This window comes from Perca fluviatilis, chromosome 10 (genome assembly GCF_010015445.1).
Source record: "Perca fluviatilis chromosome 10, GENO_Pfluv_1.0, whole genome shotgun sequence".
In the NCBI taxonomy this organism is placed as follows: Eukaryota; Metazoa; Chordata; class Actinopteri; order Perciformes; family Percidae; genus Perca; species Perca fluviatilis.
The window spans coordinates 9,442,191-9,458,498 of NC_053121.1; the positions used below are offsets into that span (position 1 = coordinate 9,442,191).

General features: G+C 39.7%; 1 protein-coding gene across 6 annotated transcripts in view; it reads right to left on the reverse strand.

Annotated features, from left to right (window-relative positions):
• The window catches only part of abhd18 (abhydrolase domain containing 18), a 100,587-nt gene extending 84,914 nt beyond the window's left edge, over positions 1-15,673 (reverse strand). For 2 of the 6 annotated variants that reach the window (XR_005640546.1, XM_039814321.1), the window contains exons 1-4: positions 15,465-15,673; positions 9,727-9,835; positions 4,683-4,767; positions 4,492-4,592 (exon numbers count right to left, since the gene is read on the reverse strand). Coding sequence is in view for 5 of the 6 variants with exons in the window: in XM_039814321.1 (XP_039670255.1) it covers positions 4,492-4,592; positions 4,683-4,767; positions 9,727-9,818 (278 nt within the window). In the remaining variant the exon portion in view is untranslated. The remainder of the gene's footprint in view (positions 1-4,491; positions 4,593-4,682; positions 4,768-9,726; positions 9,836-15,464) is intronic. The other 4 variants (XM_039814320.1, XM_039814319.1, XM_039814318.1 and 1 more) reach the window with 3 other exon arrangements.
• Between the last annotated feature and the right edge of the window lie 635 nt (positions 15,674-16,308).

A 16,308-nucleotide genomic window follows, 5' to 3' on the forward strand; every position in this document is an offset into this window, starting at 1 on the left:
GAGGTTGTCAAGGATTGCCCCACAATCCAAGACCTCTTGGAGAGATGGCCTTCTCTGTTCTGTGAAAATCAGGTAAATCCAGTTCAGTCCAGGTACCATGCAGCAATAATTATTAGAACTCATTATTCATCTTTTAAAATTTTTTTTTTTTTTCCAAAAAATTAAAAAAAAAATACAACCTTTTTTTTTAAAAAAACAAACAATATTAAAAAAGAGAAAAAAAAAAAAAAAAAAAAAAAAAATACAATTTTGTTTACAACAACTCGTATGTGAGATATCATCACATTCCTTAAAATTGACAGACGGCAGCAAAATTGCCAATTGACGCTTTATCATGGAATCCTTCAGAACCTCATTGTATAAAAAAATCATTTCCCAAAATATTACTCTTGTGTGTGTGTGGGAATTCCTGTCCTTGCCTGGATTATTTTGTGATAGGAGGTACTATTATGTTGCGAAAAATTCATTTGGAGGTCCAGTGATGAGGCAGAAAACTTCCCTCACTGGGCAGAGACAGAGTTTCTGGACCCACAGATTATGACATGCACTAGACATTGACTCTTGTCTCAACACACATTGTTAAATTCATGTTAAATTGCACAGTTCACAACGTTAGAATGCAGTTGCAGGCTTACATTCCCCATGGGTAACTTTCGGTTTACATCTGTATGTGCTGTTATGTATGTATGTTACATATGTTATGTATTCTCTGCAATACATGTTCTTTTTGTGTTTAATAGCATCATGTCGATGGCAGAAGGGACATTATCATCCGTTGCTTAGTTGAGTATCTTGGAGAGAGTGGAGAGGAGCTGATCAAAGACTATCAGGTATCTGATGATCATCATGACCATATTAAAATGAGTGCCTAGCCTTATAATCTGTTCTTCACTTGTCAGAGATCAAAGGTCAAAGATTCTCTACAATTGTGATGTTTTTTTAAAAGAGACTCAAGATGCCTATTTTTAATCAGGCTTTTAACTTAACAGATTTCTTAAAGTCTTTTTATGATCTTATTTACCTTTTTTGGGGGTGTCGCAGTGTCATGGGTGCGCATTATTTTTTCCTTGCATGTTCTTTGCCAATCACACCTAAGCTTTATCTTATCTTAAACTTTAACTTGCCTTTTGTCTCTGTTTTTCTGATTATTTAACAATCACTTATTAACTTTATTATATGAGCAAAAGAGTATTTAATTTATACCTTTTATAATAGGGCTGAAATGATTCCTCGAATAATTCGATTACAAAAAATCCTCTATGCAAAATGTCTCTCTCTCTCTCTCTCTCTCTCTCTCTCTCTCTCTCTCTCTCTCTCTCTCTCTCTCTCTCTCTCTCTCTCTCTCTCTCTCTCTCTCTCTCTCTCTCTCTCTCTCTCTCTCTAGCTGATCAACGATCTAATTGCATAAGTCTATCAGAGCTGTGTGACATTATAATCAAATATATAAATGAAAATACTACTACTGTATATACAGATCAGTCTCAGGTTGAAACTTGTAGTTCTGAAAGTTAAGTTGCACAACTTAATGTAATGTTTGTGTATGTTTAATGTATGCCTTAGTTTGAGGTTGATATCATATGGAAAAAAAAAAATCTTTAAAAACAATGTAATATGGCATTTAAATGCACTTAATGTTTAGTTTTTTGAGAGATGATATTGTAAGCAATGTAGGCAATACAAATGTTGCTTTTTTCCGAAAATGTTGCTTTTTTCCCTAGTTTTGGTTGTTTAAAAACGCAAAAAAATATTATCCGATTAATCGTTCGATAAAGTGCTAGATTAATCGGTTACAAAAAGAATCGATAGCTGCAGCCCTATTTTATAACATATTTTACTCATTTTAATCCGTCAGTTTTCAGCTCCAGTGTCTCCCCCATCGGGACCTTCCACACTGGGAGGAGTACTCCTGTCTGCCCGGGCCAGGGTGGTCACTGTGGTGGCATTCCCTGTGGTCGTGGGCGTTGACCACTCTCAGTCTGGATGGCCCCCAAAAGTGACTTTCTTTGCTCGGGGTCAACCTCTGTGAAGCATGTTGTGTAACTTTACGTATGGAAAGTGCCATATGAATACGGTTTGATTTGAGAACACTAAATTGAGTATACCTCTTTGTTTTTATTTAAAAAAAAAAATTCTCTTAACCTTTTCTTTTGCTTGGAATCTATTCTTAGTTATTTCTAAATGTGGCTTATTTGTTTTCACAGGGGCGTCAGCCCAGAAGCAGTGAAAGAGGACTCTTGTAATCACATGATGAAGATCACAGTCATCCATCCCAATGTGGCACAAGAAAACCAAGATCCCGTGTACGTGTCAGTCATCATTGAGGGGACAGAAGTTCTGGAGGACTGCGGAAGTGTGACAAACGCTTGCTTTCCTACTTATGGGTGCATGTATGCTGTTAAATTACTTAAATTCCGAAACTGAAAGATAGGTTTGAAGTATTTCAGAAGCTGTTTCTTGAGCTTGACATCCTTAAAATGTCAGCAAAGGTCCAGTCTCTCCACAAGAAACTTTTAGCGCGAGTGTTCCAGTTATTTTTGCTTTTGTCCAGCACAAACAATCTTTACATTTTGTGTCAGTGATTTCAAGTGTTGGTCAGTTTTATATGAGCTCTTTTTGTCCCGATCATCCTGAGAATGTCAGCAAAGGTCCAGTCTCTGCACAAGAAACTTAAAGCGCCAGTGTTAATTGTGCTTTTGTCCATCCACAATTTTATTTACATTTTGTGTCAGTTTTCTGACAGTGATTTCAAATGTTGCTCAGTTTTACATAGTTCTTTCTGTCCTGAACATCCTGAGAATGTCCGCAAAGTTGCAACTGTTAATGGACAGAGTTGATGTATGTATTCTTTACTGTTCTGTAAGTTGATTAGAAGAAAGTGGACACTGCACGCTGACTTTTTGAATAGCATGTTTTTTTTCACTGCCAAGGCCTGCTATCTGATTGGTTGAAACTTTTCCCTCCTCAATGAACTTCTGCCTATAAAAGCCATGAGGAAGTGAAAGCTTCAATCTTTTGGAGCTTGAAATAGTGCCAAATTGATGGAATTACAGAACTGGAAGGGAAAAGTCAACTGTAACACTGTATTCGTTTGTATGCTAGAATATCAGTCCTAAAGTCAGTTGGTGCTTTGTCATTCCACATTTAATTTTTCAAATTTTACACTGCTTTACTTTTGAGCTTTATAACAGTCTTTGAACTCCCTTCATGTATGTACTCTATGTATATGTATAAATGCACTGTTTTGAAATTTGCTAGCAAGAAGTTCTATGGCCATGTGTTTGTGGTTATGTTATGTAGATATTTTAAATATATCTATGCCATTTCAAATGTGAAATAAAAGTCTTTCAAACATCACTTAAGCTGCAAAAATGTTTTTGGGAAAATATTGAATTATTTAATAGAATAGTAAAAATATTTACTTAATTCAATTAATATTAACTAATACATTCATAATAAATATTACTTAATAATTACATAGAATACAACAAAGAAAAGATGAGTAAGAAACACAAAGAAACATCAGCAACGTTTACTTGGGTTTTGTAAGTAGATGCAATGGTAATCTGAGTGAAAGTTACAATCTATAGATGAGTATTGCCAATGCAATTTACTTGTGTATTTTTCATAAAAAATGAGTGGTTTTTGTAAGTAAATATTACTTAGAAATAGCCTGAGTAAAGTTTACAAGCACTTTCTGTGTGGAAAAACTTGCCTAGCTTTTTTTAAGTAAATGTCACTCCAAATTTTTTTCAGTGTAGGCACTCTCCGTTGGCTTGCGAGCTAGAAAAACCAAACTCTAGTCAGGCCAATCACATCATGTATAGAGTTGGTGGGCGGGCTTATGGTCGCTGCTGCTGGGAACAGCGGCCTTCTGGAAGACTTGGAGTTAAGCTTTTCTTTGAGAAAAGAACAAAGAATGGCACTGAAGTCATTCTTAAAAAAGGAAGATGTGTTCGGAGTTTTGCCGACCAGATACGGCAAAAGTTTAATCTATCAACTAGCTTTGCTACCTTCTTCGTTGCTCTGCCTGGTTGTAGCGCTTGCGTGCAGAGGGAATTTGAAAGACAACCGTTTATCCCGCCCCTCGGATTGAGCCCTGTCAATAGTGAGTTCCCAGACCCAACATCTTGATGTGGGTCTGGCTTGTAAGGCTATTAAGGGTTGTCTTTTCCTGGTTTTAAAGGCTGCATTACAGTAAAGTGATGTCATTTTCTGAACTTACCAGACTGTTGTAACTGTTCTATTATTTGCCTTTACCTCCTTAGTCATTATATCCACATTACTGATGATTATTTATCAAAAATCTCATTGTGTAAATATTTTGTGAAAGCACCAATTGTCAACACTACAATATCGTTGCGGTATCGATATCGAGGTATTTGGTCAAAATCTTTCTCCATATCGCCCGGCCCTAGTACTACATTTAACTTTAGGATTTCTTTATATAACTGCATTAGCCTTACAAGTAAAGGACGACATTATGTTCTGTACCTGGCTTTGACAGCCTCTGGTGGCAGGATTCCAGGAACTAAATGCTCCAGAGGAGAAATGAAAAACCCATCGTGGATCTTACAGTCAGCGTGCTCCTCTGTCTGAACACAAAGGCACAAACATTCACACATATTTGTGAGAATACAAAAAAATTATAGTAGAGAGCAATGAAGGGAGAACAGATTGAGTACCTTGTTTATGTAAACTGGATAGTCCTTAGGCACCAGGGACCTGCACTTCTCTCTGTTCCCAATGATCTTACGGAACTCAAAGATTCTGCAAAACATAAACAAGGGGGAACATCTGTACAGTTCCATCTAATTCATCACTGATTCCACAACAGCATCTGAACTGGCTGGACTGTGTGATCTCAAATCTATACCATGATGAATTTACACAATTCGTTTGATGTTGACTATGAAACAACTTTTAAGACATTTAAAGTGATGGTTCGGAGTGATTTCACCCTAGGGTCCTTTGCACCATGACCTCGAGCAAACACCCCCCCAGAAGCTTTTTTCAGCTGGGTCTAACATTGGGAGAGTTAGCGTAGAGTAGCGTTATCAGCTGAATAGCTTAGCGCAGGGGCTAATGGACCCACGTTTGTATCTCGTAAATGACCCCACTAATAATGCCCGAAATGATACCAAACTTCTACATTAGTACAAATAGGTTATGCGCTCATAAAACGATGGATTGGAAAGTTTGTAAGTACACCAGAAGTTTATGAACACTTGCCTGCTCTCTTCTACTCTCTGTTGCTGCTGCTGCTGCTACCTGCAGTTAGACGAGTGCTTAGGGCCGTCTACAAATTACTACACCGAAAAGAGATACAACAAAAATATTTATTAATTTAATGATTAAATAAGGTAATGTCTCCAAACTTACCACAATTATTACTTGTCTCCTGCTACAGCACTTACTTTTAAAAAAAAAGTTAAATAAAAAAATATTTTTGTTGCATCTCTTTTCGGTTATTGTTATTAATAGGCGGCCTTACTAACTCTTACAGCAACAACAACAGCAGAGAGCAGAAGCCAGCAGGCAAGTGTTATTTACATAAACTTCTGGTGTAACTTACAAATCCATCGTTTTTGTCATAACTATATGTACTAGTGTAGACATTTGGTATCCTTTTCGGGCATTATCAATACGATGAATCAACAATAACGCTATTCTACACCTTAACTCTCCCAATGTTAGACCCAGGTGAAAAAAGCTTCTGGGCGGGTGTTTGGCTCAAGGTCATGGTGCAAAGGACCCTAGGGTGAAATTACTCCGAACCATCACTTTAAGAACATTTCATTTATTATTGTCTGCTCACTTCTGATTCATTTGAATAATACAGAGGGATTATTACTCGACATATACTCTAAAACTAATTGTATGGATTTGAAGTGGAAAACCTACAACTTCTCTCTTAAAAAAAAAAAAAAAATGATCAACAACTTAATAGCAATTGTAACCTCTTCTAATGTGCATCCTCGTGGCCATTTGAAAAAAAAATATTATGTCTTATAGAGTTTTTAGGGTTCTGTCTGCCCACACAATAATGTTATGTTCAGGGGTGCACATAACTGGTACGCAGGTACGCATGCGTGACAAAAGTCAGGAATGCGTACTTGACCGATCTTCTCATCCAACCTTACACATGACATGTTGCTTGTCAACTACTGTCAGAGATGTCCAAAAAGCAACAGACATTAAGCAGCCTCTTTGGCATTTCACCACCTACAAAGAAATGCCAATTGGAGCCAGAGCTGAAGAAAAGACTTTTTTCAGAAAAGTGGCTCCAAGATGTGCAATGGCTTGAAGCTAACGATGAGCACACAGAAATGTGGTGCAAGATTTGCTGCTAAAATCCACATCTAGCAGACAAAACAGGTGCGTTTTATCAAGGCTCAAAGAATTTCAACCATCCTTTATTTGACAAACATGAAAAGAGCAAGGAGCACACAAATGTGGCACAAGCCATTGCTAATAATAAGAAATGTCCAGTCGCCCACTTGCCAGATGGCGAGACAAGTGAATGAAGAACAGCGGTAAGCTCTGTTTAATATTTTTCTCCTCGCCTTCCATAAAGCTAAACACACACGTCCCATGTCTTCCTATTCTGAGGATGCTCCTTTACTGAAGCGGCTAGGAGTAAATGTCGGAGGTGCATATCATTCACGTGAAGGGGGCACACGGATCATGCAAAGCATCGCTCACATCATCAGCGGGGAGTTACGAGCCAAGTTACAGTCTGCTGAATTTCTGGGGCTGCTTTTTGATGGATTTTTTTCCAGGACACAGGCTTGTGTGATGACTGGACAACAAAGTTGGTCGCTGTGTGCACAGACTGGGCTGCTGCCAATGTCGGTAACAAAGGCGTTGTGCCAAAACTCCGGCGACTTGTTGTGGTTGGAGACTCCCTTGTGCACATTCTGTGTACCGCACAAAATCAGCTGATCGCAACATTCCTTACTGTGAGACATTTAATCGCTCTGTGGTCAAGCTGCTGCAGTTTTATTTACAAAAATGTGGAGCAAAAAAAAAAAAACAGCTGCACTGAAGAAGCTTTGTGAAGAAATCTCCTTTGTGAAACAAAAAATGTCATGTTCCAGTTTTTCAGCCTCAGAGGAGAGAGAGAGCGGCTGACTGTTCACCTGACATCAGTAGAGCAGACGGCTCTGCAGAGCCGTGTATAATTAAAATTTTATGACATTTCATAAACAGCTGATTGAGCGGCAGTGCGCCGCTGCTACATGCATATAGCGGAAACTCTGCATGTGCACGTGTGGTGCTGATGTTGTGCGATGTTAATCATGCGGCGCCCGAATGAATTTGACGGCCATAAAATCGGCATATGTCAGACTGACTGGCAGTTCACCGGTCATGGCCAATGACGTGGTCAATCGGCGCATCTCTAGTTTTCATTTAAAATATTATTATCACAGTGGATTACCACAGTGTGAAAACCGCGTGTTCCCAAATTTACCCGAGTCTCCTGAAGTTGCCGCACTGCAACATTTTTCCAGTGTTCAACTGTCCAATTTTGGTGAGCTCGTGCAAATTGTAGCCCAATTTTCCTAATTTTAGTGGAGTTGAGTGGTACTCGGTGGGGTCTTCTGCTGGTGTAGCCCATTCACCTCAAGGTTGTGCTACATACCTTGGTTGTAACGAGTGGTTATTTGAGTCAAAGTTGTTCTATCAGCTGGAATCAGTCGGCCCATTCTCCTCTGACCTCTAGCATCAAGAAGGCATTTTCGCCCACAGAACTGCCGCATACTGGATGTTTTTCCTTTTTCAGACCATTCTTTGTAGAAATGGTTGTGTGTGAAAATCCCAGTAACTGAGCAGATTGTGAAATACTCAGACCAGCCCGTCTGGCACAAACAACCATGCCACGCTCAAAGTTGCTTAGATCACCTTTCTTTCCCATTCTGACATTCAGTTTGGAGTTCAGGAGATTGTCTAGACCTGGACCACACCCCTAAATGCATTGAAGCAGCTGTCATGTAATTGGTTGATTAGATAATTGCATTAACGAGAAATTTAACAGGCGTTCCTAATAATCCTTTAGGTGAGTGTATTATCGCCTTGATAATATTGCTGTTGCTGTGTTTCTTATTGCATAGCTGAGTGCAGCCATGTGTTGATATTCAGGTAGTGTTAGGGCAATTTGCTAGCAAGGTGCAATCACCAGTAAACAGACTAGCGCTGTGGAGCCATGTGTTTAGCTATTAAAGGTGTATTACATTGTTTGCTCCGTTATGGATATGTGTGCTGTAATAGATGTGGCTTATTCTCAGTTTGTGTTACTGAGCAATATGTTACATTTATTTTAATTATTACAGAGAAATTAATGTAATTCTTAGTATTGTTACTTGTTATAGGCTAGTGGCTATAACATTTACTTTTGGTAAATAATGTTTATAGTAAGTCAGATGCTTATTAATGTGCATTATTATTTGTTTATATTTCAGAACCACATCCAACTTCCCATGTAACGTCAAATACAACTTCATAGTTAACTTCATGTTCGAGTTGTAAATAAATCTTCCTGCATCTCAAAGTCAGACATCTCTGGTTCAAGTTCTTACCGGACACCCTACAGCAAGCCAGTGTTTCAGTAGCCAGTTTTCAATAGTTTTTACAAGCATACTGCCTATATTTTTGTAATATAATAAACACTGTTACACTTTTTGAAACTATTTCAGCTTATGTAGGCCAATCAGTGCTTTCTGAACATATTGAAGACTTTTAAAAAATACCTTAATAATACCGAAAACCATGAAAATTTTGGTCACTATAACCGTGAGGTTAAATTTTCATACAGTTACATCCCTAGTTGCAACTTGCAGTGGTAAGCGATCGTGAGAACAAATAAAAAATATAGAAACATAATTCAAACCGATGTGCGCATAGTCAACACACAGCTCAAGAAGCCGACAAATAGCCTATACATAATTCCCTCCGCTGAAAATCTGTATCTTTCATAACAATATCCATCAGGGAATGTTAACGGGTTGTCTCAGGGAATGTTAACGGGTTGTCTCTAAATGTTTTAACTTTTATGAGCGCACCAAGCTCCACCGGATCTTCTAAGTACGATGATGCCGTTATGAATCGAGTATTGATTGGTCAGTAGGCCTAGTAGTGCCTTTACACCAGTTGATCTCTAATCTCCAAAACAACCTTCTCCCGAGCAGGTTAGGTGTTCAGCATAAGTTACGACGGCGATTCGGTAACAAGTGATCCACAAAACCCTGGGTTGAACCTGAAATTACCTTGTTAACGCAAAATCTTGCTTCGTAGTACAGGCCTCTGGGAGCATCTTCTGTGTATGACTTGGTCCAAATAGTAAATACAAGTAACCCAGATGCTTACTCCAACATCAACAAGGTGGTTAAGCTGTCTCTTACACTGCCCTTAAGCAGTGCAGCTTGTGAGAGGGGATTCTCACATCTCCACATAATATAAACCAAGTACAGATCTCGTCTGTCACATGCTCATCTCTCAGCTGCTCCCACCTGCTGATTGAAAGGGAAGTTTTGCTAATGCCAAATTTTTTAAATGGTTTGATAAACACTGGCCCTGGAGGAGACTACAGACCAGAGACAGGACATGCTGGTGGGACGACATCTCCCAGCTGCCTAAGGAGCTCCTCCTCCAGGAAGAGTTGGAAGACAAGCTTCTCTACTCTCCTGATATTTCTAACTGTATTCAATTGTGTTCTGTGTTTTTCCATACCTCTTGAGGTCTTCAGGCTTCCCCCATCCCCCAATGAAGAGTTTGGTGAGGAGCAGCCTTCTGTAAAATACATCAAGTCGGCTCACACCCATGGACCAGCACCTGGCATCTACCCAGAGAGACAGACAAAACAAGACATGACAATGACTGGAGACATAACAGAGGGTAAATTTGCCAGTGATTTTTCCTGTTTACTGTAACGTTAACATAGTTACGTATTGTAACTCCAGATTGTAGGAGTATAGGCATAGCCCTCTAAGGGCTGTTGCTACTGGGTTTATCCCTCGTGCATGCGCAGTCATGAAGATTTCTTTCGCGCCCTTGTGCAGAAGTGCAACGAGACACCCTAACCTCTCCAAGCACTCCCGTTTGCAGCCAAGGCAACAGCCATTGGCTTATCACTGGGGGGTGGGAGACCACACAGTCAAGCTGCGACAGTGTGTCACTGTGCCATGACAGCTCTTATGGTGTCCCCGCCAGTAGTTGTACCAGAGTCTGGAACCAGGATGAGCTTGTGTGTTCTGGTGCCACTAGAATGGCCACCGGAGAGCTGTTGTCGTAACAATCCAGTATCAAAAACTGAGGAGGATCACGCTGTTGGATGCTGTCCTCTAGGGATGGGCGATATAGACGATATGCAATATAAACGATACAAAATTGGCCTACGATAGAGATTTTAATTATATTGCACTATCGCGATAATTCATGTTGATGACGCAATCTACCCGCGAAGTTTAGAGCCACGAGCTGCAACGCGCCATTGTCATCTTGAGTAAACATGACTAAAAGCGAAACAAGGAGCTGGTGAAAAAGACCGGTGCAACATCCATTATTTGGACTTGGTTTGGATTTAAGCCGCTACAACGGAGCTGTGGTTGAGCCGTACCATGGAGCCTTTCACCAGCCTGACAATTCACTATATAACGGACGATTGGAATCTTGGCAGCCGGTGTTTGCAGACGTTGTACTTCCCCGCTGAACATACAGCCGTGTGTGCAGCGGCGGAGTCGGACCAAAAAAATTTACCGGGACGTTTACGGCCCCTGCCGTACGGGTTGAGCAGAGGCTGCACAGTTTGACCAGCAGGCAGCGGCGCCAGGCCACCGGATGGTGTTGCTAACAACTTGCAATGTATAACTATTATCAGACCGGCCCACCGGGAAAGGTCCCGACTCTTCCATCAATGCTGCTTGCAAGTGTCTGCTCATTAGACAAACTGGACTACATCCAACTTCAACGAAACTCCCATCGCGAGTTCAGAGCTGTTTTTCTTGTTGTGGAAACATGTCGCCGGGTAAGAGTGGAGATGGGCTGGGTCAATACGGGCTTTAATTAGCTGCTTGTATCCAACGAAATGCTAACTGCTGGGGGAGTTTGTGACTAGTAAATGCCGACCATTATACATTTCACGCAAATTTACAACTGTGTTTATAATCGGCTACATTTAGCTATTGCACACACACGTAAAGTTCAGCTAACGCATACTAGCATTAGCGCTTGGTGGACTGTAAACACCTGTTTCGTATGTCGTATATATATATTTTAAATGTGTAACCATTAGAGCCACGTTGAAATGTTGTTTCGTGTATATGGTTGAAATGACAATAAAACACATTTGGGTTGAGTTGAATGCTGCCTCACTGTCGGTCTGTAAACGGTAGGCATGGCTTGGGAGTAGAGTCAAAGCAGCGAAGCAAGTGCATTCTGGGATTTGGTGTCTTTCATCCATATGAGCCAAAAACCCATTTTCTGGCTTATCTCAGCTTTGAAGGCACCGATTTCTATAATTTTGAGGGTTAGGCCTAACCCTAAAGTACTTGGCAGTTACTGTACTTACAGTTCAGAAGACTGTAAAAGCCAGTGTCTGTTCAGTCCAGTTTGTTCTGGCTCCATTTTCACATTTTACCTTTTTCAATACTTTTGGCTTTGGCCATTTAAGGCCTACTACTGTACTTTAACGTTTTGAACTGTTGTACAATGTTCACAGAATACAGTGACTCAAGTGAGTTAGGTGTTTATTGTGAATACTCTTGGCTGGTTGGCTTATTCATAGTGTGAATTCAGGACACACTTGTATCCTTTTTTTTATATAAATATTTATTTTTTCTTCTGAAAATCTGATGACAATCATATTTTGCACACAGGTAAAGGTGCCCAATATCAGTGATTTCTTAAAATAAATCACAAAAGTAAAAACAATGCGTTTTGGTAAATAGTTCCTTATTTGATTATCATAAAAATGTGTTTTCTGTACATAGATATCGACATCGGTAAATATCGGTATCGGCCATAACAGCAATATTAATATCGGTATCGGCCACAATTTTCACATCGGTGCATCACTACCTAATACTGAAAGTATTTTCCGTACAGTGTCTGTTCCTTAACTAAACAGACACCAGTTTGTCCTGTTCTCTGCATCTTGGGTGGTATTTAAGAACCAAGGACTTAAACTAACTAAGTGTAGTGCCTTTAAGAATGGTTTCGCACTAAAGAGAAGACACCCAATACTTTAAGCTTTTTCTTTGTCAAAGTCTCTGCAACTAGTGTACTTGAATTTTATTCATTTGCAACATTATGTTGTATAATTACAGTTTTGAACAATAAATGTTCTCAAAACTACATACTACGTTTCTTTCTCTTTAAAAAAAATAAATAAATACATTTAGCAGTTTGGTTTTCCTTAGGGTCTATGTAACCTGGTCTGAATTGGTTCCATTAGAATTTATATATCGTTATCGCAATGTATATCTCAATATGGATTTTAGGCCATATTACCCATCCCTACTGTCCTCCTTTCCTACTTTTAATGTCTAACGAATCTATCTCTTTCTCTCCCTGACCCGGTCTTTCACTGCTTGTGAATTTCGCCAGCCGTCTTCTCTCCTTTATGGAGACAGAAGCTGTGTGTACCCACAGTACACCCCGGCCACAAATTGCTTTCTAAGATTAGAAAGATGTGGGAAACACTGCCCCCGGAGTGTATGCCGCTGGTTAAAAACAGGTGTCTCTTTGACCACAGCAGCAGTAGGACTGTGACGGTATAGTTTTTTTCTTACCACGGTGAAGAAGCAACGTATCATGGCGATTAAAGTGATGGTTCGGAGTAATTTCACCCTAGGGTCCTTTGCACCATGATCTCGAGCCAAACACCCCCCCAGAAGCTTTTTTCACCTGGGTCGAACATTGGGAGCGTTAGCGTAGCGTAGCGTTATCAGCTGAATAGCTTAGCTCAGAGGCTAATGGATCCGAAGTGTCTCTTAACATTACCCCACTAATAATGCCCGAAATGATACCAAAGGTCTACACTAGTATATATAGGTTATGCACTCCTTAAAACGATGGATTGTAAAGTTTGTAAGTACACCAGAAGTTTATGTAAATAACACTTGCCTGCTGGCTTCTGCTTTCTGCTGCTGCTGCTGTTACTACCGGGCAGTAAGAGTGCTTAGGGACATCTACAAATTACAACACGCGAAAGAGATGCAACCAAAATATTTATTAATTTAATGATTAAATAAGGTAATGTGTCCAAACTTACCTCAATTATTACTTGTCTCATGCTAGTTATACTACAGCACTTACTTTAAAAAATAAGTTAAATTAAAAAATATTTTTGTTGCATCTCTTTTCGGTGTTGTAATTTGTAGATGTCCCTAAGCACTCGTCTTACAGCAGCAACAACAACAGCAGCAGAGAGCAGAAGCCAGCAGGCACGTGTTATTTACATAACCTTCTGGTGTACTTACAAACTTTACAATCCATCGTTTTATGAGTGCATAACCTATATATACACTAGTGTAGACCTTTGGTATCATTTCGGGCATTATTAGTGGGGTAATGTTAAGAGACACTTCGGATCCATTAGCCTCTGCGCTAAGCTATTCCGTTACGCTACTTACGCACTAACTCCCAATGTTAGACCCAGGTGAAAAAAGCTTCTGGGGGGGTGTTTGGCTCGAGGTCATGGTGCAAAGGACCCTAGGGTGAAATTACTCCGAACCATCACTTTAACCACAATCCCCTTACCAGAGTAGCGTAAGTTGGAACGAGAATGGCAGGGTGCCTTAGGTAAAGTGAATGGCGTTAGCCCCGGAAAATGTTGGCTTAAACCATACAACATATGTTGCAGCCATAGACTGTATAAAAAGATTGCAGCACAGTGTTTCCATTTCAGCTCAATGTAAGAGTCTTTACGGTGTTTTGTTGTCGGTCACGCTGCTTTCTCTCTCTTCGTTGATCTATACCACAGTAAGTTAAGAAAGCTCTATTGTCAATAAAGTAAAAAAATAAAAAAAGGTTTGTCAAAAAGGACGAATGCAGACGCTTCGCAGCACAGTGGTCTAGCAGCTAAGCAGACAGAGAGCAGAAAGGGCAACTCTGCAGTTGTTAACTTGTTGCTCTCTCTACCAATATAAGCTACTCTGTTTTAGGCTACAAAACGTGAACACAGGCTGAACCGTGTGACAAACTACATAATTGTCTTAACAATAATAGGAGTACAAACAGCGTGCACCTTTTAAGTTCATTAATTTAGCCAATTGTATTTATCTTAATTGTCAGGTCATATGAGACCTTCGTAACAGGCTGCAAGGAGAGCACCTGCCTGCCTGAGGTTCTCCATCAATGGGTCGAGCCCAAAGGAATTTAACAACAAGAGGACATCAGAACCGTTCTTCTCAAAGCCCAGGTAAATTTAATGTCCAAATTCAGGGTGCAAAGTTTGTCAATAGGGATGTAGGAAGAGTAAGAATATAATACTTATGTATCTGTGTCTCAACAGGCAGCAGCAATGGCTGCCCACCAAGAGCCTGGTTCTGTCTGAGGTTTCTGCCTGTTTAAAGAAGTTTTTCCTCCCCACTGTCGCACTAAATGTTTGCTCTTGGGGGGACTGTTAGGTCTCTGTACATTATAGAGTATGGTCTAGACGTACTCTATCTGTAAAGTGTCCTGAGATAACTTCTTTTATGATATGACACTATAAATACAATTTAATTGAATATATCGTTTTTGTCCACCAGGGCAAGTTGTCTGTTCAATCGTCAGACAGTGAGCAGGATTACCTTTAATCTTTTGTGCTGCAAGTAAAGTATATTTGTTATTTATTTTCACCTTAGGACATGTCAGGTATCATCCAGTAGAAACCCTTTTAGTTTAATAATTGTTAATTTTGTTTATCTGCGGAAATCTAGATCAATGGCCTGAGAAATAAAAAAATGTATAATAGACTGGGTTTAAGTGATGCTTTTGACTTAAGCTACAAATTATCTTTCCTTTGCGCCTCACAAAAAAGTCTAATAACGTGAAAATGAAAGGCCATGCTTCAGTATGAGATTATCATCCTTTGAGACAACAGTGTGTTTCACAAATTTAGTATCAAACTAACTAGTTTCAACGTATCGTTTAGTGTGGACTTTACACCCTAACTTAAGAGAGAAGTTGACAGAGCTAGCTAGAGCAACAGGCTGCTTGTGCCTAACGTTACAGCTCTACAGCGGCTGGTTAACGCTAGTAACGCGAAAAACATATATGATCTCGTGATCAAACTCATGCAATAAACGCGTCTTAAAGCTAATGACACTATAGTACACATCAGCTCTGAGACAGGCTATAAAACATTTGTTTGCATGTTGTCCGAAGTTGAATTGAGTTGAATGAGCTAGCTAAATGAGCTAACTTAGCCTTTAGCATTTATGTTTTCAGACGACGAAGACGGTTAACAGAAACAGTAACGTTACCTCAGACTGTACACAGATGTTTGTTATCCTTGTTGTAGATTTCTTGGCACTGCTAGCTAGCTAACAGCTAACGTTAACGTCCCGAGAGCCGGTTAAGAACCAAACCAAAGATCCTCTATACTATGCAACATTTGTCATCCCACTTTCTTTCCTGGCAATATCCGCCCTGCGTAGCAGTACGATTGGTTGAGGTTAGGCATTGACCGAGTAAAGGTCAGGATAGCCCATTGGTCAGGACCTGAACAAATCGGATTCCGCTACCTCGCGCAAGCATGGAAACCTGGCCAATCCTAGCACTTGAATAGAACGTAGGGCGGGTCTTCTTCTTCTTCTTCTTCTTCTTCTTCTTCTTCTTCTTCTTCTATGTAAGTATATATATATATATATATATATATATATATATATATATATATATATATATATATATATATATATATATATATATATATATATATATATATATGCATTGGCATATATATAATCAGAGCCTGTCTATGGAGAGCCTGTTCACTCCCTATCTCACTCCCTATTAAGCCCCATTGATATAATCAAAGAATTTCTAATATGGGAAGAAGTTCCACTCCCTCGTTACTTCCGGCTTCTGAACTGGTTGCAGTTCCACCAGAGTTCCATATAGGGGGCGCTCACAGGCCAGTGCAGAATGAATGGGACTCTATGGAGCTATACCCCTCAAATTCCACTTTTCTCAGGATATAATTTTTTGTCTAGTAATTTGAATGCTGCATTCGAAAGGGGAGGCAAAGAAAATACACACTGCTGGGTGTTAGATTTTTTTAAAGTCGCTTTTTTGTTCTAAAAAGCCTTTTAAAATGTTAATGACGTC